We start from the raw sequence: 27,514 nt of genomic DNA, 5'->3' as shown, positions 1-27,514 counted from the left end.
TCTGATGATAGACTGTCCACCAATATCCATTACAAGCCTACCGACTCCCACAGCTACCTCGACTACAGCTCCTCACACCCTGCTTCCTGTAAGGACTCCATCCCATTCTCTCAGTTCCTTCGCCTCCGTCGCATCTGTTCTGATGACGCTACCTTCAAAAACAGCTCCTCTGACATGTCCTCCTTCTTCCTTAACCGAGGTTTTCCACCCACAGTCGTTGACAGGGCCCTCAACCGTGTCCGGCCCATATCCCGCGCATCCGCCCTCACGCCTTCTCCTCCTTCCCACAAACATGATAGGGTCCCCCTTGTCCTCACTTATCACCCCACCAGCCTCCGCATTCAAAGGATCATCCTCCGCCATTTCCGCCAACTCCAGCATGATGCCACCACCAAACACATCTTCCCTTCACCCCCCCTGACGGCATTCCGTAGGGATCGTTCCCTCCGGGACACCCTGGTCCACTCCTCCATCACCCCCTACTCCTCAACCCCCACCTATGGCACCTCCCCATGCCCACGCAGAAGATGCCCCTTCACTTCCTCTCTCCTCACTGTCCAAGGGCCCAAACACTCCTTTCAAGTGAAGCAGCATTTCACTTGCATTTCCCCTAACTTAGTCTACTGCATTCGTTGCTCCCAATGCGGTCTCCTCTACATTGGAGAGACCAAACGCAAACTGGGCGACCGCTTTGCAGAACACCTGCAGTCTGTCCGCAAGAAAGACCCAAACCTCCCTGTCGCTTGCCATTTTAACACTCCACCCTGTTCTCTTGCCCACATGTCTGTCCCTGGCTTGCTGCATTGTTCCAGTGAAGCCTAACGCAAACTGGAGGAACAGCACCTCATCTTCCGACTAGGCACTTTACAGCCTTCCGGGCTGAATATTGAATTCAACAACTTTAGATCTTAAACTCCCTCCCCGCATCCCCACCCCGTTTCTCCCCCCTCCCTTTTTTTTCAATAATTTATATAGATTCTTCTTTTCCCACCTATTTCCATTATTTTTAAATCTAAAACTAAAACTTTGTTAGTCTTTCCACCCCACCCCCACTAGAGCTGTACCTTGAGTATCCTGCCTTCCATTCTTAATTAGCACTTTTCTTAGACAATATCACCACCTTCAACACCTCTTTGATCCTTTTGTCTGTGACATCTTTTGATTATCTGCTCCTATCACTGCTTGCTTATCTCCACAATCACCACACCCTCAACTTCTCTCTCCCCCCGCCCCCCCACCTTAGACCAGCTTATATTTCACTTTTCTCCTAACTATACTCAGTTCTGCCGAAGGGTCATGAAGACTCGAAACGTTAACTGATTTCTTCTCCACCGATGCTGCCAGACCTGCTGAGTTTTTCCAGGTAATTCTGTTTTTGTTTTGGATTTCCAGCATCCGCAGTAGCTTTTAGCTTTTTGTCTTTATCAAACAAAACATTAGCGGATACAATTTCTGTAGCTGGTTATTTTTACTTGTTTGTCCCAGCATTAAGTAGGGCATCAGATTCTTAGCAATTATTGTTCATGACACTTAGGTAAGTGAATACATGCACCATCTAAGACATCTACTTCTGTGTAGATCGATCTTTATGCATGGCCTTCAGTAAAGCACTTACAAAGTTATGCAATCCCTCGTTTCTAAGGTAAACAAGTCTACCTTACAATAATAGAATTACCTGGAAAAACTCAACAGGTCTGGCAGCATCGGCGGAGAAGAAAAGAGTTGACGTTTCGAGTACTCATGACCCTTCAACAGGATTTCCAGCATCCGCAGTTTTTTGTTTTTATATTTATATATATATATATATTTATACCTTACAATAATATTTGTTCTTTATCTTTCCACCCTTTCTTGAGTCGGACAGTTTCTTCTGCACTTTTTTTTCCCATCAGGTCCATGAGTATTGAGGAGGATTGACATTTTTTTGGATATGTTTCCTGCTTTGGGTGGCGGGTGGAGGGCACTGGGGGCGGGTGGCGGGGATAATAAGGAGGGATGGTACCCTTCTGCACTCAGAAGGTTATACAATTCCCCTTCATCCTCCTTCAGTTGGCAAGGAAACGTGAAAATTCTGGACATCATGGAAACAGACTTTTAAACTTACCACTCAGCTATCTGCAAAAACAGCTTGCAAGTTCCACAGCTAGACTACTAAGTTTTTAGACACACATACAGATTAAGTGGCTTCTTTTTTCGAAATGTTAGATGATGAGTATCGAAAGTTTTTTCCCATTAATTAAACTGCTTGCTTCGAAACTTCCGTTTTGCTAGTGGATCTGAATTGAAGGTGAAACACAGGTATTTAAACTCTGTTTCAGTAAAAGAGGGAAAAATAGGCCCGGATCTCATCTCCCATGGGACAGCAATCACCATCAGTGGTTGTCCCTCTGCCCGCAAACTCCCCTGACTCAATGTTGCTCTGCATTTCTTCTGGGACCTTCCAAGCCTGGCTTTTCCAGAAACGTGGAGAACTCCGCTGAAGCGGAGTAGAGTGGGGTTGGGTGCGGGGGGTGTGGGGGTGGGGGGGAGAGGACATGCCCCCTGTTTACTGCACCCACTGCCATACGGTAAGTTTAAGTGTCCAGTTTGAATATTAGTAAATGGGTGAGTGGCTGACTGGATGAACGACTAGGGTGGTAGAGTGGGTAGGTGGGTGAAGTCTTAACAGTGCTCTTAGAAAATCATAGTATGATCAGACCAAGTCAACATGGCTTCACAAAACGGAAATCATGCTTGATAAATTTATTAAAGCTTTTTGAGGATGTAACTGGTTCCATAGATAAAGGGGAACCAACAGGTGTAGTATACTTGGATCTCCAAAATGCATTCAAAAAGGTGCCACCTTAAAGGTTAATGCACCAGTTAAGGGCTCATGTAGTTGGGGATAATATATTAGCATGGATAGAGGATTGGTTAACGGATGGAAAGCAGAGAGTAGGGGTAAACAGGGCATTATCAAGTTAGCAGGGTGGATTGCCGCAAGGGTCACTGCTAGGGCCTCAGGTATTTACAATCCATATTCCTAACTAGATGAAGAGACAGAGAGTCATGTACCTAACTTTGCTGGTGATACAAAGTTAAGCGGGAATGTAAACTGTGAGGAAGACACAGAGTAGCTGCAAAGAGATAAAGACAGGTTAAGTGAGTGGACAACAAGACGATAGATGGAGTATAATGTGGGGAAGTGTGAGCTCATTCCCTTTGGTAGTAAAAATAGAAAAGCGGAATTTTTTTAAAAGGCTTCTAAATGTTGATGTTCAGAGGGACTTGGGTGTACTTGTACAAGGAACATGGAAAATTAGCATTCAGGTAAACTAAGCAATTAGGAAGGTAAATGGAATGCTGGCCTTTTTGCGAGGGGATTGGAGTACAAGAATAAAGAAGTCTTACTACAATTGTACAGGGCTTTGGTGAGACCACAGCTGCAATACTGCGTGCAGTTTTGGTCTCCACATTTAAGGGAGGATATACTTGCATTGGAGGCGGTACAGTGAGGGTTCACTAGATTAGTCCCTGGGATAAGAGGGATCGCCTTTGATGAGAGGCTGAGTGACTTAGGCCCATATTCTCTGGAATTCAGAAGAATGATCTCACTGAAAAATACAAGATTCTGAAGGGGTTTTATAGGGTATTCGCTGAGCCTTTGTTTCCCCTGGTTGGGAAATCTAGAACATGGTGGGGTGGGGATAGTCTCAGGAAAAGGGGCCAAGCATTTAGGACCGAGATGAAGAGAAATTTCTTCACTCAAAGGGTTGCGAATCTTTGGAATCTCTACCCCAGGGGATTTTGATGCTCCATTGTTGAATACAGAGTTCTGCAGTTCTGTTGAAGGGTCATGAGGACTCGAAATGTCAACTGTGCTCTCCTCCGCCGATGCTGCCAGACCTGCTGAATTTTTCCAGGTATTTCTGTTTCTGTTTTTGTTTCTTATTGTGCTCTGCTGACTTCAGTGTAGCAACCTCCTTGGAATTTATCCTCCAGTGACTAACAGCCTCTTGTGGACACAGCTCCAGCAAGTACCATTCTTACCTCCATGACCAAGAGCGGACTAGAAAGGCCAAAGGGAGCATAAACGGACCATTAAAGGAGAGATGGCAAAGCACAGGGAGCTGAATCCTAAACACCACCAATTACAGTGAAATGCTGGAAAGTCAACTGAAAACCTTACATTGCATGTACTGCACCCCACACAAGCTCTATACAATCCACCCTTCTGTACCAGGTGACTGCTGGAGAGTCTGTGACCAGAAAGGCACTCCCCTGTACGTAGTGTGGATGTGGTCTCTCACTAGCCATTCAGATAAGCAGTCCAGGAAATCACTAGGAACATGAGCTTTGTGGGTCTCCCCACTGCAAAAAAGGGCCCCCTACAATCAGACAGCTGACACAGCTCATCTCCAACAAAGTATATTTTCCTCCTCTGTGCAGGAGTATATCCCTTCCTTCAACTCACATCTGGCTGAAGCATATGTGGAATATCTGTCAATCAGAATGGATGCTGTTTGACTTCTGTTGGAATCAGGGTCTACCAGGAAGGCTGGGTTCTCCCCTAGAGCCCGACCAACATAAACTACTCCCTCAGCACAACTCATCCGCTACCCACAAAAAGTACCAATTCCAACCAACATAGCCCCTCCCCGTTGTCTCCAACTTTAACCAACTACAGAACCCAAGGTTCAACAGCTCCCACACAGCGTTCTCAGTATAAGCAGCCTGGTGGTTTTCTCACAAGCATTGCAGTTGCAGTCAGGATGAGCAGCAATGTCACAAACTATGTATGGGACCCATCTCATAAAACACATCCAATTATACATCGAGATAATTTATGAGGTCATGGTAATAATTATTTATATGTACTCCTCATCATATAATGGCTGCATGCGAATGCATGCTTTTATTTATTATGGTTTCATAAAATGTGAAAGTACAAAAGATAAAGTAAAAGAAAAATTGACTAACCATCATGGAGAGGAAGTGTGTTAATACACAATATTTTTAAATAGATTTACAATTTATAAATGCTTTGAGGCAGGGGAGGGACCGAATGCTGAATGGAAAATTAGCCGATTATTTCTGAAACAACAGTGCTTTAGTTTAACAGTCTCCGTAAATGGCTTTGGAAATATCACGGTGAAATCAGGTAAATGCTAAACGTTGGTTCCACTATATATAAAAAAAAACTGCCTCTCAAAATAAACACAAGTTTAAAAAACAGCGCTTACTATTTTGCACCATTGCTCCTTTCCCAGTTTATAAAGCAATGGGAGCTGGATATTCTCCTGTCCATTACAGTGTACACCATCTATCTGCGTTAGCCAGAGCACGTGCCGCAGCACAGAGGTTGAACTTAGGCCACGAAATTCAGATAAATTAGTTTTTAAAATATTACACGAAAGGCAATATTCGAAGCATACCACTTCATGTTCTGCTGACCTGATTTATGCTATCTACTTGTTTTTATCACAGCAAGATAAAATGGCTGCAGTCACCACTATCCATCTTACAAGATTTCCTGACTAAGTGATGTTCTTTATTTGGACTATTTTGGCAGGGTAAGTGGAAGTAATATTGCTGGATGGCTGCCATGACCTGTCCTTCGACAAAATACCAAAGACTCCTACAGGAGCAGCTTTGCTGGTTAATTTGCCAAACCAAGCAATGATTTGATGAATTTCCAATGCAATTTTGGATTAACTTAAGTCCAGCTGCAAGTCCGAAACCCTGAGAACGCTAAACTGCCCATGATGTTAACAATGAGGTCTTGTCTAATTAACCATGGATCAGTAAACTGTTTTTTTTTAAAACATGCCCTTTTGTTTATTTTCTTACAGTGAGCGTACAAAGTATCCTGGAAGTTATTCTATTTAAAAATTAATCACTGAAATATCAAGCAGCACTAGTCACAACATAATTACTAAATTTGTAATGCAAAGCTGCCCAAAAATAGGAAGAGATCTCTAGCTACACGTTTTTGGAAGTAGAGCAAAGTATAAAATATTTTACGAATGCTCATTAAATTCTATTATTTGCTTCTTCCTTGTAAAAGACAGCAAATACAACTTACACTTAGGGACAGATTGAGCAACGAATCCCATCAAACTATAAAGGGGCAAAATACTGCAGATGCTGCAAATCTAAAATAAAAAGCAGAGAATGCTGGAAATATTCTTAGGCTTGGCAGCACCTGTGGAGAGAGAAACAGAGTTAACGGGCTGGATGCTCGTTCTGGGGTCGGGGCTCTGACATCGGGAGAATTTCCAGGACCCAACCCCACACTGCGCCAAAAATCGACGCGCGATGCGCATGAAGAAGTGAAGGCTACTAAATTGGCCCGGGGTCAAAATTGCTGTCTAGCTAGTGGCAGCAGCTGCAGGGAGGATGCAGGCCTGATATAAAAGAGCAAATGGCAGCCATCAAGGTGTTGCCATCCACAGGTGGGGGAGGAGGGCAGAGCAGCAGACCCCCCCCTCCCGGCACCATGTCAGGTCTGCGCCGCCCACCGGTACTTCTGGGTGCTGCAGTCGCATGGAGGAGCATTCTTTTCTCCGAGAGCGACAGGTGAAGGCCGCCCAGCCAGGTGAAGCAGGCCCCAGGGGGAGGTGGCTCACCCTCCGTGTAGCTGCAGCGTTGGTGAGAAAGGTGTGGGTTCAGTGCCGTAAGTGCTTCAATGTCCACCTTGGGTCTGTCAAGGGGAGTGTAACATGACACCCAGAAAAGAAGTCTGCGATCACCAGTGAAGGCCCAAGCTTGACGGTCTGAAGGTGTATAGTGCTTCTGAACAGAAGGAGAATGATGAGCCCTGAGCAAAACTCATAGAGCTAACACTATTGTGGAGGAGGCAACATCGACTGTTGCCCCCGCGTGATTGTTCTGCTGCAAGTGGTGGGTGGAGGGCAGCGTTGTCTTTATAACTCTCTCTCTTTCTCGACCTTGCAGGATAAAGAAGTGCACAACACGAAAAAGAGGTCTCAATCAGGCGATGGAATAACCTGGCTTGCTACATCCACATCTACAGAAGAGGCAGCTGTTGGTTTGATGAGGATGGCATTGCATCAAAGTGTGGGCAGTGGAGAGATAGGAATCCATCAAAGGAAGGTGAAGTGGTCTCCAAATATCCAGGTGAAGGTGTTGGAACACACTCCTCCCTGGTCTACGCCACGCTAAAAACAGCAACTGTAATCTTATTCGGCTGTGCAGAAACATCTGCTGATGGAGGCATGTTCTCATTGAATATCTTCTAACATCTTCCCACAGCGTCAGCAATGGAGGTGGGGCCTACAGCTATGGCAGGGATGTTGACGATGAAGCACGAGGGCCTGCAGTGTCTAATCATTCAGGTGCATCCTCCACCAGCGCAGATACACTCACCTCAGTGGGCCCTCGATCCAGCTTGGAATGGGTAACGCTGGGTGACTCGCACTTCACTGCTGAACTGGGGCAGGTGATGGAGGCAGAGGCAGTTGGGGGAGGTCCGTCTCAGAGGATGGAGGACAGGCACAGCCTGTTCAGCTGGGCAGAGATGCAGAGGCTCAGGAGTCACACACAAGGCGGGTACTCCGGGGACCAGCAGCACGAGATGTTTGCCCCCATGCTGGGGTTCCCTGAGGGAGTACCGAGTCATGCACAAGAATGGTGAAAACCGGTCATCAAATGTGCCTCTGTTGTGTTTCAGGCACGAGTTCCTCCATTGAGAGAGTACCCAACCTCGTGGAGAGCCATAAGTGGCATCACTCAGATGGGTGCAGGAGCAGTGCATTGACATGCACAGAGTATATGCCAGTGCTGCTAATGGCACAAAGATGCATGGAGTGGGTGTCTGTTGCACACTAGCTGGGTAGCTGACTCTAATGCTCACATGCACCATGTAAGGAATAAGGCGGTTGTAGATGATAATGAGGGGGCCACCCCTCATGGGGCACCTGTCATCATCCTCCGTCTCCTTGGCTCCTCTGACTGAGGAACCATCTGTTCAGGAGGGGCCATGTCGGAGGTTGCCCCTGCTCTGTGGCCGGTCCAGCAGCCTGTGGACATGCCCCTAACAGGCGGCTGCCGGTTTTAGGAGCCTTCTGTAGAGTTGGGCTGCTCAGAGAAGAGCAGGTGCTAGCCTCAAGTTATCCAACCGTGTTCAGCCAAGCCAGCGGCCACCACCAATAAAATAAGTAGATTTTTAAAAATTTAGATAGAGCCAGGAAGAGCAGGAGTGCTCCTCCTGACTCCATGGTATTCCTAATGATAGCAATTAACCTCCCTTCCACAACATTTACTTGAGGGCTTCAGCCAAAGAGGCAAGTGACCCGAAATTCATTTCTAGCGATGGATGAGCAGTTTGTGGAGGTACCAGCAGCTCGGGTACAGTATTGAAATGAAGCCCAAGGTCTAATTATGGACATTGGATTGTCAAGGTGCAGTAACCTGTTTAACTTTCTTCCCATTGCTTTAAATAGAAAGAAAATCAGGCAATCCCTTACTTATACATGACGGTCCCCACCCAACCTGCAGGCTACAGGCAACTCAGGCACAGGAACAGGAAAATGAGATCGCAGAACATAGGAGGACAGGCAAGCAGTCAGATATGAGTATCCTCTACACTGTGGAGACCAAACACAGACTGGGTGGCTGCTTTGCAGAACACCTTCGTTCAGTCCTCAAGCATGACCCCGACCTCCCGGTCGCTCGCTGTTACAACTCACCACCCTGTTCTCATGCTCACATGTCTGTCCTCTGCTTGCTGCATTGTTCCAGTGAAGCCCTGCACAAACTGGAGGAACAGCACCTCATCTTCCCATTAGGCACCTTACAGCCTTCCGGACACAACACTGAGTTCAACAACTTCAGACCATGAACTCTCTCCTCCATTTGGAGTTTTCCCCCCAAGTGCCAGTCTCTATCTTGTTTTCTTGTTTTTTGCTTTTGGACAGAGCTGACCTTTATTTCGCTATTAACACCTTCTATGGGCCAATGCTTTGTTTCTTTTCTACCGGCATTACCGCTCCCTTTACCGTTTGTTCCATGACATCTTTGGTATTTAATCTCTCCCACCCTCTAACCTATCCCTGACCCTTCCTCTTTCTCAACAGCATAAAACCCACCACATTTACACCACTCTTCAATTCCAAAGAAGTCATATTGGACTCGAAATGTTAACTCTTGTTTCTCTCTCCACAGCTGCTGCCAGAACCGTTGAGTTTTTCCATCGCTTTCTGTTTCCATCACAGGGGACCTGCAGGCCGAATGCAATTTAAATGGCCTGTTGATGACCTCAGCTAGCAACTTGCCGCTTGTGGGCGGGTAGTTGTTTTGCCCTGATCTGGCCTTCCCAAAATTGGCTCCTGGCAGGTTGGTGCCGGTAAACTGGCACACCAATTGGTGGTGTGAAATTACCTGCCTGCCCCCAAAATCAGGGCAAAAAATCCTACCCTGTTGCACAGGCCAAAGATGGGACCCTCCTACCCCACCAGCAATATATCAATGATCAAGCATTCCCTTTCTCCTGGTGACTTCTTTAAGGTGGAGTAGCATCGGGCTCACTCTGTAGGTGAAGTCCTCAGAGAATCTCCAGAATAAATGTTGATGGAGTGTTGGCGAATTAACAGAATGTCACAGAAAATCTCCCAATGTGTTTCAAAAGTCCTCTTCAAATGAGTGCAATAGCTGTTTTATCATTCACAAAATGTGGGCATCACTGGCTCAGAAAGCATTTATCGTCCATCCCTAATTGCCCTTGTCCTTGTTCAGAGGGCACTTAAGAGTCAACCCCACATTGCTGTGGGCCTGGAATCACATGATTCCCTTCCCTAAAGGGGCTTCAGTGAGCCAGATGGGTTTTCACAACAATGCTTTTGTGTCATCATCAGACTTATAATTCCAGATGTTTATTAAATTCAAATTTCACCATCTACCACAGGCCTCTGACAGCAGTAATTATGGCATGTCTACACACCAACTCCATTATCTTAGGCTGGATTTGAACCCAGGTCTCCAGAGCATTACCCTAGGTCTCCAGCAAACTAGTCCAAGTGACAATACTACAATGCCACTGCTTACCCCAAGTAACACTTAATCTCCTCAGCAAAGACTTGTTACTCCCAATCAGCTGGTCACTGTTAGGATAGGGAGTTAGACTAAGCACTAATCATCAAAATGTTAAGCAGCCTCCTTATTATGCACTAGCAGGTAATTTAAGCGACAATAAGGTACTTAACAATCATCTGGAAGTCATTCCGAGCACAATCAAATGTTTTATCAAGAAGACATCCTGTGCTAGACACAGGCTAACCCGTTGAAGGCCTCATCTTGGTCACCTCAGAGGTTCTTTAGTGCCGAATGTATCCATGGAAATCAGGCACCGAATGTTTATTGTAATGACATATTTTAAAATTATGAACACGTTAGTATTTTTCTTTAATAAGCCTTGAACAAAGAAAGATAAGTTTGGGTTTGGCACATCATAATGTCAGCAGAGCTTCAATACCCTTTAAAATATAACTTAGCAATTGTAATAAAGAATCAATGTATTTTATGAATGGGAATTATCAGCTGACCTAGAGAGCCAACTTTAAAACCTTATCAGGATGTAAATTTTACACAGATGTCGATGAGAGGTCAACAGTCTACGCTCTGCCACAGAATATCTGCTGCACAAAGACTGAAAAGAAACCATTGTATTACGTAAGTCATCAGTCAACTTTCCAACTTTGTTAATATCCTAACTTCTGAAGCTGTGACTACGATTGCCCTTGAACACTCAACAGCAGTTACTTTGCAGACCGATATTAACACCTCGGACTGAAAATGTCTGGACTATCTCCTTTAACGTGTCTAAAATTATTCTACGCAACCATTCACCACCATCCCTCATCGTTTCAGAATAATTTGTTTTGATATTTAAAGTGTGCACACACTGAACAAACATTTCTGTCCTCAGAATGCCAAGGTGTAATTTTTCAGTTTTAAAATGGGCTATTGCTCAGAATGGTCATCACAAAATAATTATAGGTGGAGGCCATTCAGCCCATCCCGATGCATCTTTCCAGAAAAAAAACATGACAGTCCCCCCCACCATTGTAGCATCTAATCGTCTCTTACAGAATTCCAATAGCTTGCTCCTCCTCTCCTCTATCCAGGAGTCTGTTCCACATGTTGATCGCTCTTTAAATGAAGTAGAATTTCCTGACATTAGTCCTAAACTTGTCATTTATGAGCTTGAATTTATAGTTCCCAATGCTCCCTCACAATTCACATTAAAGTGATATTCTAGATCTACCATTTCCATACCCTAGACCACACTGCCTCTCAGATGCTTCCTTTCCAAGTTGAAGAGCCTTATCTTTCCTTATAAGCACAGGCCTCTGACAGCAGGAATTATGGTGTTTCTAAGCACTACCGCCAGTGCTGTCATGTATTCTTTGTGCCTCAGGCTGGAATTTTATGCCCCCTCCCCCTGCCCCAGGAGTGGGCTGGTAGGTGGGGGCACCATGCCTGCTATCCACTCACCTCCGCTAGTATTTTACCAGTGCTGAGGCGGGTGTTGGGCAGCCTGCCCACCCTTGGGCCAATCGAGGCCTTTAAATGGCCTATTAATGGCCTCCTCCTGCCACCACTAGTATTTATCAGTAGCAGGGGATATCTGGACCACATGGTGAGGCCACCAGGTAACCCTGGCAGTCTGGGTGCAGGCTTGGGGGTGGCGAGGGCTTCCTCCTGTTCAGGCACCCTATGCCCAGTGGAGGCTCCCCACTCCAGTGAAAAGGGCTGCTGTGTTTGAACACCGCCACCCCTCCCAACCCCTGGCACGGCCTCCCACTATTACCCCACCACCACTCACATTGCCATGGCCTGCCTGATTGGTCCTGGTGAGGCCGCCCGACCTACCTCCCAGTCCAGCCACCCTGCAACAATCCATGTGGGGGTCTAGATACACTCCCAGCAGTGGCCACTGCTCCTGGTGGCGCTACTGGGACTTGGCAACCATTTGATTGGCCAGCAGCTCTTTGGCAGCGTGACATCCACCCACATGGGGGCAGAAGGCAGGACCTCAGGCAATGAAACTGCCTTATGACTGTGAGATCGACTCGTGGCATCCAGGGCTGGCAGAGGTGGGTGCACCCCGTGGCTTGGCAGCTGTTGGACGGGGCCATTACCTCCACAGCCCTCAACCATTGCCAGGTGCAGTATGGAAAGGGCTAGAGCACTGCACTGTTATAACCTGTTCATAACTTTAATCTACCGTTTTGCCTCTGCAATTCATTATTCTATTGGGTTGGCTGATTGTTGCTCTGTAATTTATAAAGCTTTGCATTTGACTAATAACCTATCACGGCAACTTTGCTAATTGCCTTTTTGATGTTCAGGCACACTCTGCTGTAAGACTTCCCATGATACATTTGGGATATTACTTTCCCAAAGAAATTGAGATAACACAAACTGCAATAGTTTTACACTTGATATTAAGATATGTTAGAAATGATAACTTGAATCAAGGTTGCTGCGGAAGTAACATTACATGTATTAATCCTGATTACTGTTCATTTCTGACTGCTTTCTCTAATGCATAGAATTACATACATCATACAGCACAGGACAGGCCACTCAGCCCTGACACATCTATTATAATGGAAAAACTCGGCAGGTCTGACAGCATCTGTGGAGAGAGAAACAGAGTTAATGTTTCGAGTTCGCATGACCCTTCTTCAGAGCTAAAGAGAAGTAGAGACGAGTTGAAATTTATACTGTTTAAGGGGGTTGGAGCAGGTGAAGCTGGATAGAAGGTCAGTGATATGTGGGGGCTAAGGAGAGATTGACAAAGATGTCATGGGCACAAGACAAAGCGAGTGTTAATGGTAGTGGTAAGGGCTAAAGGAGGTGCTGATAGTGGCATAAAGGTAAGAAAGCAGAATGTGTGAATAGCAGAACAAGGGTCAGCGCTGTGTGAAAGAACAACACGGAACAAGTAACAGATGGCCCTTAGGGGTAGAGTGCGGGGAGGGAGCAGTGGTTGGGGAAAAAGGATAGAAAAAGGGTTAAGGGGATAATACAATGAATAAAAATAAAAATAAATAAAAAGGGAAATAAATAAATGAAGTTAGAAAAAGGGATTAAGGAACGCAAAGCGTTAAGGAACACAAGCTCCAACAACTTAGTGATACCAACGCCAATCCAGGACCCTCCACCCCTTTCTGTCCCTCTGATCCCAGCGATTGCTGTGTATTCACCATACCCCCTGACCTTCCCATCTCCAATGCTGAATGTTCAGTGCTCAGCAAAGGACTCAATTTCATCCCCTTACGCCCTCATCTCAATGAATTTCGGGCTCGGCACGATGCTGAACTCTTCTTCCTCCGCCTTCGTCTCTGTGCTCATTTCTTTGGGCAGGAGTCCTCTCCCCGTTCAACGGATCCTTTCACCCACCTCCAGTATTCTCCCTCCACCTGGACTCCTCCCTCTGGATTCTTACCTTCTCTTGATCTTTTCATTGCGAACTGTCGACATGACATCGGCCGTCTCAATTTCTCTGCCCCTCTCACCCACTCTAACCTGTCTCTTTCTGAACTTGCTGCACTCCGTTCTCTCAGGTCCAACCCTGAATTTGTTATCAAACCTGCCGACAAGGGCGGTGCTGTTGTTGTCTGGTGTACTAACCTCTACCTCGCAGAGGTTGAACGCCAACTCTTAGGCACTCCACTTCCTCCTACCTCCCCCTGGACCATGACCCCACCACCGAACATCAAGCCATTGTTTCCAGGGCTGTAACTGACCTCATCTCCTCTGGAGATCTTCCCTCCACAGCTTCCAATTTCATAGTCTCCCAACACAGACGGCCCGCTTCTACCTCCTCCCCAAAATTCACAGACCGGACTGTCCTGGCAGACTGAACATGTCAGCTTGTTCCTGCCCCATGGAACTCATTTCTTCCTACCCTCACTCCATTCTCTCTCCCCTTGTCCAGTCTCTTCCAACCTACATCCTCAATTCCTCTGACACCCTACATCATATCAGAAGTTTCCAGTTCCCTGGCCCCAACCGCCTCCTCTTCACCATGGACGTCCAATCCCTCTACATCTCCAGCCCCCACCAGGATGGTCTGAGGGCTCTCCGCTTCTTCCTCGAACAGAGGCCCGAACAATCCCCATCCACCACCACCTGGCTGAACTTGTTCTCTCACTGAACAATTTCTCCTTTGACTTGTCTCACTTTCTCCAAATAAAAGGTGTGGCTATGGGTACCCGCATGGACCCCAGCTATGCCTGTCTCTTTACAGGATATGTGGAACATTACTTTTTCAAGTCCTACTCATGCCCCCTCCCACAACTCTGTTCTTGGTACATCGATGACTGTTTTGGTGCCACTTCATGCTCTCATCTGGGCCTGGAAAAATTTATCAATTTTGCTTCCAATTTCCACCCCTCTCTCACCCTCACATGGATCATCTCCGATACTTCCCTTCCCCTCCTTGACCTCTCTGTCTTCATTTCTGGTGATAGCCTGTCCACCAATATTCATTACAAGCCCATTGACTCCCTCAGCTACCTCGACTACAGCTCCTTACACCTCTAAGGACTCCATCCCATCCTCTCAGTTCCTCCACCTCCGTTGCATCTGTTCCGGTGATGCCACCTTCCAGAACGGTGCTTCTGACATGTCTTCCTTCTTCCTCAACCAAGGTTTCCCACCCACTGTGCTTGACAGGGACCTCAACCGTGTCTGACCCATCTCCCGTGCCTCTGACCTCACCACTTTCCATCCCTCCCAGAACAATGATAGGGTCCCCCATGTCCTCACTTTTCACCCCACCAGCCTCTGCATTCAAAAGATCATCTTCCACCATTTCTGCCAACTCCAGCATTATGCCACCACCAAACACATCTTCCCCTCACCACCCCTGTCAGCATTCCGTAGGGACCGTTCCCTCTGGGATGCCCTAGTCCACTCCTCCATCACCCCAAACACCTCATCCCCTTCCCACGGCACCTTCCCATGCAATCGCAGAAGGTGCAACACCTGTCTATTTATCTCCTCACCATCCAAGGGCTCAAACACTCTTTTCAGGTGAAGCATAACTTCACTTGCACCTCCTTCAATTTAATCTACTGCATTTGCTGCTCCCAATGTGATCTCCTCTACATCGGGGAGACCAAACACAGACTGGGTGACCGCTTTGCAGAACACCTTCGGTCTGTCCGCAAGCATTACCCAGACCTCCCTGTCGCTTGCCATTTCAACACTCCACCCTGCTCTCATGCCCACATGTCTGTCCTTGGCCTGCTGCATTGTTCCAGTGAAGCCCAACTGGAGGAACAGCACCTCATCTTCCGACTAGGCACTTTACAGCCTTCCGGACTGAATATTGAGTTCAACAACTTCAGACCATGAGCTCTCTCCTCCATCCCCATCCCTTTTTAATCTGTTTCTCTAAATTTATTTGTTGTTTTATTTCCCTTTTTTATTTACTTATTTTCATTTTTATTCATTTATTCATTGTGTTATCCCTTTTTTAAATCGCTTTTTCTATCATTTTTCCCCAACCACTGCCTCTACCCCGCCCTAGCCCTAAGGGCCATCTGTCACTTGTTCATGTTGTTCATTCACAGAGCGCTGACCCTTGTCCTGCTATTCACACATTCTGCTTTCTTACCTTTATGCCACTATCAGCACCTCCTTTAGCCCTTACCACTACCATTAACACTCCCTTTGTTTTGTGTCCATGACATTTTTGTCAATCTCTCCTTGGCCCCCCACCTATCGCTGACCTTCTATTCAGCTTCACCTGCTCCAACCTCCCCTTAAACAGTACAAATTTCATCACATTTCTACTTCTCTTTAGCTCTGAAGAAGGGTCATATGGACTCGAAACGCTAACTCTGTCTCTCTCTCCACAGATGCTGTCAGACCTGCTGAGCTTTTCCAGAATTTTCTGTTTTATTTCAGATTTCCAGCATCCACAGTATTTGGCTTTTACCTTACGTCTATTCTGATACTTATGCTCCACACGAAACTCCTCCCAGCCTACTTCGTCTAACCCTACCAGCATGGGGTTACTTGATGCCTCTAAGTGCTTGTTTTTACAGTCATGACAAGCAGGTCTGAACAAGTGACCATTATTTCACCTTTCAAGTGCTGCACTGATAAAACTCGATCAGAAGTTTACTTACTTTAAATACCCTTAGAAGCAGGCAAAGTATTAACTCACTAAAATACAGCTGATATTTCCTAATTGATTGTAACGGTTTCCATTTACCACTGGAAAGCCTCATCTATACATTTAACAGCAGCAAGTGCTGCAATAGTCATGCAGTTTACAGGCCATAGGAATCTACAGACACCGTGACTTCTGTATGAAACTTTACAGAAAATAATCGTAACGTTTCTAGCCTTAGGAATACAGCTGAGGATGGCACACTTTCACTATCCTCTTTTTGACACATTTTCTCAGGAGCAGCTCAGTGATTTAGCTGAAGAACAACAATGGAAGCGATCAAATATTTTTAAACAGCAGATAATGTTTGAGCTGAAAAGAACGAAGAGGACAGTTGGAGAATGGAGGTGAGCTTACTGGTAGCTAACAATTCTTCTTCATTAACATCACCCATACATCACTAGGATCATAAATAAGTAGGTATAATGCATAGGGGATAGCTAAAGACTCAGTCAGTTCCTGTTACCTACATAAAGGATGGGTCCAACAAACAGCAGCTTACGGTCAGGGTAATATTACTAAGCAACTTGAACATTTGTTCAATTGGTAATGAAACAGGACCCCATCTGTTGTTACTTTAAGCTCCAAGTGTCCATCCTTCAAAGCCTGAACTCAATACATCACCTTGCTCTGGACTTCAATTTTATCCCTTTATAATCTTCTGTAACAAACTGATATTGTATTCGTTTTAAAAATAACCTTGGCTTCAGACCCACTGCACTAAGTTTCTGTTTATTCCAGAAGAACACAAACGAGTCAAGAAATAGTTTCTAAACATCGGGAACTGTTTTTTTTTATTTTTGAGCATTTATATTCTCGAGCGGATTAATAATTTGTTTGAATACCCCCCCGTGTTTTCCAGTGTTTCATCTGGTAAACCATCTCATCAAGTAATGATTTTTAGACCAGCAAAGTGCACTGTATACATCGGTTCTCCATATTTTACAAAATTTCAAGGAGAGGGTTTATTTCATACTGAACATTCTCCCAATATTCTTGGACATTGAGCAACCTGGACCTATGGAATTCTCATGCAAACTGTGTATAGCTGAGAAGAGGTTTGGTTATTTTACCATGAAAATGAAAAAGCTCTAATTTGCCCGACCCTATATTTATCCCTCAATCAACACCATCAAAACGCCACACTGTCAGTTAGCACCTTGCCGCGCACAACTTATCTGCTGTTTACCTACAGGACAACAGGGGCTATACTTCAAAACTAGTCCATTAACTGTGAAGCGCTTTGGAATATCCTGAAGATGCAAAGGATGCCAATAAATGAAAATTTATCATTTATAATCCAATAATTTCAAAATAAGACATTTGTGGAGAAAATGGGTATGTAACTACATTGACAGTAATGCCTGTAACACCTATGTAATGTACTACTTTATAAACAAACACATTTAAACAACGAACTGAAAGATGAATTTTATTAATTTGTGCGTGACTCATTATTGGTCACAACTCTGTCCAAAAACTGTAATTGGTAGTAAATGACAATGCAACAGGTATGGTAGCTTGCTCACATTGCTGTTTGCGAAGGTCATAAAAGCCTACACGAAACTATGACAAAATCTAAATGTCGTGGCACTTCTAACTAGTTTATAATTAAACTCTCCACATAAAATAATCAACGACCTACTCATTTGCTGAGTGTCGTTAGCCAGTCTAGGAGATGAGAAAAAAATGCTTCACTAGCTTGCCTGCCCTTAAAGACAGCTGGAAGCAAAGACTGTAGGCAGTCATTAGTTCGCTGACAGGAGATGCTTAATAGACCAACATATCTCCTTTTTCTGAACTAGGATAAAAGACAGCAAAGCCTGTTTGGCAAAATAAAGCTTGATTCTCAACTTAAAGAACAGGAAAGCTGCCGTGGAATTGTTACTGTCCAAGTTAAAGAGCTTTGTTTGTGCTTTCCCTGAGAACTAAGTACATACCAGTAAAGCCATGTTTGCTTTGACATAGCGCAGGCAATTTTAAAAGTCCACACATAGGGACAGGGGGTGCGTAGATTACCGAAAAGGACATACTGAAATTCAGGTGCTCTCCCCCAAAGATTTTCCGATCTAACAGACTTTAACAATTACTTTTACTTTACTTGCAACAATCAAACCAAATGGAGACAGATCCAGAAGATTATCCTGCCACTAAACTGCTAGCCCACATCATTTTTTTTTTAGAAACAAGTCTAAATTGTAACATCCGCCCATGAAATAAGTTTGTGTGAAATGAAACAGCTAAGAAATACAACAAAATTAGTAATTTTCTTACGCGTTATCACTCGGTGGTAAACTTATTTGTAAATTTTAACTTCTGTGTTATATTACACTTCCTCCTCCCACATAACAGATATCACTGTTATAAAAAGTGAATGGCATCTAAGGAGTAAGCATGGAGGAGTTACTGAGTCCACTGCTGTCAAGCTGAAAATATGGTCACTAACTCAGGATACATTACAGATCTTGTCACTTAAATTGTACATGTTAATTCAGCTCCTCAAACTGCTAGGCACAGGAACTCCTCCAAGCATATTATCGGACAATGATGCCTTGTAGTCAACGTATACTCTTTAAATAAAAAAGGTTTTAAAATCAGCACGAGCAAGAAAGGAAATCAAAATTATGGGCAGGATTTTCTTCCTGGGAGCGGGCAGGGGTGGGGCGCGGACCTGGTCGGCACCCCGCCGCCATTTTACGTGGGCGGGCCAATCAAAGGCCCCGCCCAGCGTGACGCGCACCCGGAAGCGCTTTGCGGTAACCCTGTGCGGGCGGGGGGGGAGTGAGGTTGCCTGAGTCGGGAATGCAGAAATCTCCCCGAGGCACAGAAGTTTCGAGTTCAAAAAGTTTAATCAAGTGGCGAGGAAATTTTTACGACATGTCCCCTCGTGTGAAACTGTCACAGGAGCTGGGGGCACCTGCATTCATTTCAATAGAAATTTTTGTCAAAATTTAAAACCCTTCATGGAACCTCATCCCGCCCCTGGATGAGGTTTCATGATAAATGCGAGGGCCGCCTGGGCTCTTTGCCTTAAGGTTGGACGGGCAGCTCCGTTAATTATTTTAATTGAGAGTTAAAAGGCCTTAATAGGCCTTTGACAGTTCGGCGGGCGCACAGCCGACTCCAGTGCGCGCCCGCCGAACTTAAAGTCTGAATGACGCCGCGGCGATGTTGAGGTGTACGCCCGACGTCGCCGCGCGTCATTTTACGCCTCCGCTCGCCAACTCAAAGGTTCAGCCCTGTGTGTTTAATTTTTTTTTTAAAAGTGGTGCATTGTCCACCTGAGGTTAGAGAAAACACTTCAAGGGATTGACTTCAGTTTTTTTTAAATCTACCCTCTAGTGGACTGATATAATTTAACTGAAGTTAAGCATTCAGCTCGAGTCGAAACACTATCAGTATGAGAAGGGAAATGATTTATCATTACAGTAGATTTTTATGGGTTACGAATTGAAGGATTTATGGAAAAGACAATTCTCCAAATATTTGGTGATTATTAACATTCTGTCAGACTACTTTAGTTACTTCAGCTACTTATCAAAAAAATTCTAGATAAGGTTAAATTCATGAGTTTTAAGCGTTTTATGTAATTCGTGGTGCACTTACCAACATTTCATTTGTCCCATTAATCTCCGTGCTTTATACCAGTGAGAGGTAATTGTTTTCGTATTGTCATTCTTTTGGGAATTAATTAGCTTGTAAAAAGTATTTCAATACAGGAAATGCTAGGAATTTGTCTTGAGGGTTAGACATCTACTGAATTGGATGGGCTTTTTTTAATTGATTTATATAACCAATTATTTACGTTAGTATTGCTTTAAAAATAGTTAACTCTTTCTCGTCACATAATGAAAGGTTCAAACTGCATCAAAATAATGAATGAATGAAAAGTGACACACGCACTAGGAAAAGGGCGCGTTATAGCTGTGTTTGAAACTTTGTTCAAGAACAGCAAAAAGAATGGGAAACCGCCAATGTTATAATTCCTTACTTCCCAGAACAGAAGGCTCCTCCAGACCCATAATTGCATATAAGATCAGACAGCTATTCGAGTCACTGGAAAACCGGAATCAAGCTCCAGGCTGGCAACATAACCAATTTGGAAAACTTATTTTTAACCTTTATCAAAGTTTAGAGATGTGATCATGCTGTTTTATAGTTCCAAAGTACACAGCCTCAAAATGACCAGATTCTGCCGCCGATATGGACCCTCGCTTGGCAGGAACATAGATTGGAGCATCAGGACTCGGAGTCAGCATCTCCGATTGGTGTTGTTCCTCATTTCTTTTGATGACTCAAAGCAACAGCTGCTCGATCGATTGTTGCAAATCGAGTGTGTGGACCTCTTTTCCCTATTACCCTCCTACCTCGTGGAAATCACGCCAGCAATGGAAGTCTTGTCATTAAAACAGTGACTGTCATATTGTCTGCAATTCAATACTGTATCAAACACCATTTTGTATACACTCTTTAAAGGATAAAAGTAAATGTAAAAATTATACATCGTTCATATTTAATTTGTAAATCAAGAGACTTTCATTTTTCGGATATCATGTGGAATCTATGTCAGGGCTTTTGGTGGCTTGAACTAAATCAAGTGCCAGGTAAGTGATGGATTTTGGATTTATTCATTCTCCCGCGTGATAATTTACTGCAGCATAATGTTTGAAATGGACTGTCCAAAATGATACAAACCTAGAAAAATCTGGATTTTTACAAATCGATGAAAAGTCGCACTAATTGGGCGGGATTTTCTGTGCCTGCTGGTGGCGGGCGTGATAGGTGGCGTGAGTGGACAACATGGCGCGATCGGTTTCACGACGGCGGGTTGCAATTGTCCGCTCAGCCTGCCGGCAGCGAGCTGCCTTTCCCGCCATCGGTCGTCAGGAATCTCACCGTAACACATCAGCGTATCATTATCAGGCCATCTCGCCCAGGCTCTTGCACCCCCCGCTGGATCATCCATCCATGTCGGGGGGAAAGCACGCTGACCTGTTTCACAACAGCACAGAGGCGACCGGGCACTTTGGGTGAACTGGAGTTGAGTGAACAGCAATGTTCTGAAGAGCTTGTCAGGGTTGCCTGTTGCTTTGCTGGCTTCAGGGGCACCAGGGGGTCAGGGCTAAGTGCTGCCCTGCCTCTGAGGTGACTGGCGGAGGGTGTGGGTGAGGCTGTGACGGGGCTTCAGGGAGGGAGTCTCCAGATTCCTCTTCAGAGGTTTCTTCGGGGCTTGATTGGAGACCCTGGGCTGTGGGTTGTTTGGCAGATGTGCCTGCGACAGCACGGAGAGATAGTTAGTGCCTGGCAGTGGCCTGTGAAAGAGGACACCTCACTCACAGAATGGTTGTCTGATGAATGTTGCACTGCTGGATCCTCACTTGGTAGAGCAGCGCCGACCTCACCATCAGCACAGGAACGGTCCAGATCCTCGCCGGCCAGTTGGATGGCTCTGTTTTCAAAGTCCATGAGGACCTTGACTTTAGGCATTCCGCCACCGGTCTGCAACCTCTCTCTCTTGCTGTGCGCTAGCTTGTCCTGCATGAATAGAGATGGAGAGAGTGTAAGCAGGATGCCTGCCAGGCCAGATGATAAATGTGCCTGGCCTGTGTGGGTGTTGAGTGGTCCCATCGATGGGATGAGGACAATGACGGTGAGTGTGAGAGAGTGAATGGTGATGTCCCTTGAACCGGCAGTGAGTGAGGGCCCTGTGGGTGTGTGATGGGTTTGAGTGTGTGAGTTGAGTGATGAGGAGACTGACTTACCCTGGCGGAACGGAGGAGATCATTCAGCCTCTTGCGGCACTGGCTGGCTGTCCTCTTCTGCAGGGCGTTGGCACTGACCACCGCTGCCACCTTTCCCAAGCCGGGTTAGTGCTGTTACTGCCCATCCTGCGGCCAAAGCAGGCATAGAGGACATCCCGGCGGGCCTCCATGGCATCCAAACGTTGCTTGAGAGACGCGTCGCTGAACCTGGGGGCCGGAGTCTTCTTCAGTTTCAGGGCCATGTCGTCCGTGCAGCAGCGGCGAGCTGGAAGCGATGAGATGTGCGCTTGCAGCTGGACTTTAAACATGGCGCCCGGCGTGATGCAGCGGTGAGGTAATGACAGGCGGGTAAATGAGAGCATAGAAATGGCATGTTTACCGGGAATGCATAAATAATGTGGCGGGTTTGGGACGATACGGCGTGAAAACCCGCCATTGCAGCCAGCGGGTAAAACATTGTTTCACCCGCCCGCTACCGCACTTAGTGCAAATTTGGGAAAATTCCACTCATTGTGTCTGTTGTGGTTCAGTAGTAGTTCCCATGCCACTGAATCTATAGGTTGTGGGTTCAAGTACCACTCCAGAGATAAGCACAGTATCTATTCTGGCACCTCGGTGCAGTAATGAGGGAATGCTGAACTGTTGGAAGTGCTGTGTTTAAGGTGACCTGTTAAATCCCATCTTCCTTCTCAAGTGGACATAAACGTCCCGCAGCATGTTTCAAATGAGAGCACGAGAGTTCTCCTGATGTTCTGGTCAATATTTATCCCTCAACCAAAATCCAAAACAGATACTAATGCAAAAGCAAAATACCGCGGATGCTGGAAATCTGAAATAAAAACCGAACTGATGAAAGGTCATATTCCTGAAATGTTAACTCTATCCTCTCCCCACAGGCGCTGTCACATCTGCTGATTATTTCCAGCATTTTCTGTTTTTATTCCAAAGCAGGTGATTTTGTAATTTATTTAACTGCTGTGGGCCAAGTTTGCTGTTGCATTTACTACAACAGTATTGGTACTTCAAAAATATTTCATTGGCTGTAAAATGCTTTGGATGTCCTGAGGTTGTGAAAGGTGTTAGATAAATGAAAGTTCTGGCCTGATTTGGGATCCATAACACCCTTTAGCTCAAAATAACTCTAAACAAATCAGGCAGTTAATCACCAATGACCATGACTTTGCTATGAAATTGATTTAAAGATCCCTGATACAATTCTTCATTCGTGTAAGATAAATAAAATATAACAGGTCTTCATCACAATCTTTCCCGATGAAAGGAATATCTATCATGCACACTTACCTGGAAGGAATTCAGCACAACAAAGATATAAGCAAGGGCAATATTGAGATGGACCAAAACCCCACAAAACCAGGTCAGACCCAAGACCGGCAGGAGGATCACCACTGGCTTGATAGCTGCCCTGTAAACAAAGGAAACATTGCAAAGAAAACTTTTGACATATTATATACAGGATAAAGTGAACCAGGAAATAAGTGTAGTAATATTGGCAAACATTTCAAGAAAATATTGGTGACTCAATTTTCTGAGGCCCAGCCAATTGGCAGAAAATTAACAAGACTTTGACTATGTGTTGATCTCACTTTGATGCTATTAAAATGCCAACAGTGTTCTGATCATACAATTTAACATCATGAATTGGTTATTTTGGAACCTAGGCAGCCTAAGCCTTAAAGATAGATGATAATTTTCAGTTGGTGGTAAATTTTCTTTTACTTTAATTTTGTGATCCACCATCTTTGCCTTTTTGTTTCTTCTTGCCAGTACTTCATTGCTGTTGTCATTTAAATTGTAGTGGAAACACCACTGATGATGGCTATTTCTTTGAACATTCCATTGCAAAGTCAGATTAAGATGAAGAAAGAGGAACTTGTGAAGTTCCCCTTAAATACTAGTGTATTTAAGACCGAGATAGATAGGTTCTTGATTGGTGAGGGGATCAAAGGTTACGGGGAGAAGGCGGGAGAATGGGGTTGAGAAACTTATCAGCCATGATTGAATGGCGGCGCAGACTCGATGGGCCGACTGGCCTAATTTCTGCTCCTATGTCTTATGGTCTAAGGGCCCATAAATGCAGGTGCAATGACACTGCTTTTATAGACATACACTTAAGACATGTCAGAGGAGATCTGCTTTCACCACCTCTGCTTCACAACGGAATGTATACCATTTGCTGCTAGGTGTCCTGCAGACATCTGGAATAGGAATGGCTCTTGCCAAGAAATGAAGGTTTGCACAGCATGAAATAGGTTGCTGTAAACTATGAGCTGTTACTATTCACCATTAAATAGTTGTGCCATTTTCCCCTACAGCTGCTTGTCAGCCATGATTGCCTTGACTGATGAATTGTTTTAATGCTAATGCCGTGTTAATGTTCACTGATGCGGAGCAGTGAATGCTGCCAGTTTGCTGATAGCAAACGGTCAAAATGGTGTACGATCCAAGTTATACTGCATGGAAGCACAAAAAGTACACAATTAAATCTTTGCACAATTGAAGAATGCACGTGACTCATCAAAGCATGAGTAAACCTGTAGGATCTTGGTCTACGTTACACGGTATTGAACCAAAAGGCGCTCGGATGGCCATTGAATTGCTAATATGATGAGAAAAGGTCGATCTGAAAGCTAACAGAGGCAGCCACCTCTGGCTGCATTTCCTCCAAAAGAACATTCTAGCCAAATTAATTGAACCTCAATTCTTGGCACTAAAACAACCAAGACTAAATAGCACAGGTGGTTGCAAGAACTCAGATCAATTCTGAGTAAGACTGTAAGGCCTTAAGACGTAGGAGCAGAAGTAGGCCATTCAGCCCATCGAGTCTGCTCCACCATACAATGAGGTAATGGCTGATCTGATAATCCTCAGCTCCACTTTCCTGCCTTTTCCCCATAACCCTCGATTCCCTTACTGATTAAAAGTCTGTCAATCTCCGCCTTGAATATACTTAACGACCCAGCCTCTACAACCCTCTGAGATAAAGAATTCCACAGATTGACTACCCTCTGAGAGAAGAAATTCATCCTCATCTCTGTTTTAAATGGGCGACCTCTTACTCTGAGGTTATGCCCTCTGGCCCTAGACTCTCCCACAAGGGGGAAACAACCTCTCAGCATCTGTCAAGCCGCCTAAGAATCTTATATGTTTCAATAAGGTCGCCTCTCATTCTTCTAAACTCCAATAAGTATAGGCCCAACCTACTCAACCTCTCCTCATAAGAAAATCCCTTCATACCCTGAATCAACCTAGTGAACCTTCTCTGGACTGTCTCCAATGCCAATATATGTTTCCTTAGAAAAGGGGACCAAAACAGTTCATAGTATTCTAGATGTGGTCTAACCAGTTCCTTGTATAGTTTTAGCAAAACTTCCCTATTTTTATATTCCATTCCATTTGAAATAAAGGCCAACATTCCATTTGCCTTCCCTATTACCTGTTGAACTTGTATTTTAGCTTTTTGGGATTCATGCACAAGGACTCCCAGATCCCTCTGTGCTGCAGCTTTCTGCAGTCTTTTTCCATTAAATAATATTCAGCTCCTCTATTTTTCCTGCCAAAATGCATAACCTCACATTTTCCCACATTATATTCCATCTGCCACTTTTTTGCCCTCTCACTTTTCCTGTCTATATCCTTCTGCAGACTCATGTCATCCTCACCACTTGCCTCCCCACCTATTTTTGTATCATCTGGAAATTTGGCGATAGTACATTCACTTCCCTCATCTAACTCATTAATATATATTGTAAATAATTGAGGCCCCAGCACTGATCCCTGTGGCACTCCACTAGTTACAGATTACCATCCTGAAAATGCCCCCCCTTATCCCAACTCTCTGTCTTCTATTAGTTAGCCAATCCTCTATCCATACTACCCCCAACACCATGGGCTCTTATCATATTAAGTAGCCCAAAGTGTGGTACCTTTTGGAAATCCAAATATATTACATCTACTTGTTCCCCTTAATCTATCCTGCTAGTTAACTCGTCAAAGGATTCTAATAAATTTGTCAAGCATGATTTCCCCTTCATGAAGCCATGCTGACTCTGCTTGATTAGATTTATGTATTTCTAAATGCTCTGCTATTACATCCTTTATAGTAGACGCTAACATTTTCCCAATGACAGATGTTAAGCTAACTGGCCTATAGTTACCTGTTTTTTGTCTCCCTCCCTTTTTGAATAAGGGTGTTACATTGGCAGTTTTCCAATCCTCTGGGACTTTTCCAGAATCTAAGGATTCTTGGAAGTGCATCCACTATCTCTGTAGCTACTTCCTTTAATATCCTAGGATACAACCCATCAGGTCCAGGGCACTTATCAGCCTTTAGCCTATCATGAAGAGATATTAATATGTATAATATTATTTGAAATTATTTTTTAAAATAGAATTCTAGTAGGGTCCTGTGTCTAGGTGTGTGCCTTAATTGGATTAAAGCCAGCTAGTCTGGGTGCTTTGATGTATCTTAGTTTTGAGATGTTAATTGGGTGAACAATAAGGAGAACAGTAAGGTAAAGTGTTCATTTGCATTTGTTGAATAAGCCATTCAAGACTGCGGGTAAAATCTTACACCTAGCTAGAAGAAGCCAAACAATGTGTTTATTTTTTCAGCTTACTAATAAAATTGGTGCTATGAAAGGGGTTTTATTGTTAGAAGGGCTGATGTTCAAAAGACCTAGTGATACAATGGAAAATTTACATTCAAGGGGAAAGCTAGGTGTATAAAGGAGCTTGTGTGTGTGCGTGTGTGTAAGGTAGAGGCATTTAAGACCCAACCAGCCTGTACGCCTTCAAACAACTTGCAAAGGAACCTCATTTGGAATTCGTAAGGTCAAATGTGCTTTGCCTGGTGTCTATTTAAAGTCTATGGGTTACTGTTACCTTAAGTGGAGATTTACCTGGGGGTGATTAATTTGACGATTTGTTAAAGTTGTTATAGTAGTAATTTGTAGTTATGTGTATGTGTTTAATTTTTTGTTAAATTAATAAATGTTTAATTTAGTTTTATATAAAAACCACGAGACTCGGTGGCCTTATTACTACTGAATTCAAAGCCTGCATCTTGAAACATAGCAATTGAAAAAATGGGTTATGACAGTTATTTCAAGTTTCCCTCTGGGATTTGCGCAACTCAACCTTTACCATTGGCTGTGTCATAATATTGGTTTCCCTAGTACTTTTACTCTAGTGATAGTTATTGTATTTATTTCCTACCCCTCTTTTGCCCCTTGATTATTTATTGTAATGCTATTAGTGTCCTCTACCATAAAGACTGAAGCAAAGTATTTATTCTATTCTTCTGCCATTTCCTGGTTACCATTACCAAGGAGAAGGTGCTAGGAAAGCTGAAAGGTCTGAAGGTGGATAAACCACCTGGACCAGATGGATTACATCCCAGAGTTCTGAAGGAATTAGCTGAAGAGATAGTGGAGGAGTTAGTGGCGATCTTTCAGGAATCACTGGAGTCAGGGAGGGTCCCAGAGGACTGGAAAATTGCTAATGTAACCCCCCTGTTTAAGAAGGGAGTGAGGCAAAAGAC

General features: G+C 44.5%; 1 protein-coding gene across 1 annotated transcript in view; it reads right to left on the bottom strand.

Annotated features, from left to right (window-relative positions):
• Positions 1 to 27,514, bottom strand: part of adgrd2 (adhesion G protein-coupled receptor D2) — a 191,064-nt gene that overhangs the window by 79,122 nt on the left and 84,428 nt on the right. The window contains exon 20 of the mRNA XM_078551262.1: positions 23,257 to 23,377. Coding sequence (XP_078407388.1) covers positions 23,257 to 23,377 — 121 coding nt within the window. The remainder of the gene's footprint in view (positions 1 to 23,256; positions 23,378 to 27,514) is intronic.

The sequence above is a fragment of the Cetorhinus maximus genome, chromosome 10 (assembly GCF_964194155.1).
Source record: "Cetorhinus maximus chromosome 10, sCetMax3.hap1.1, whole genome shotgun sequence".
In the NCBI taxonomy this organism is placed as follows: Eukaryota; Metazoa; Chordata; class Chondrichthyes; order Lamniformes; family Cetorhinidae; genus Cetorhinus; species Cetorhinus maximus.
This window is presented reverse-complemented; position numbering and strand designations above follow the sequence as displayed.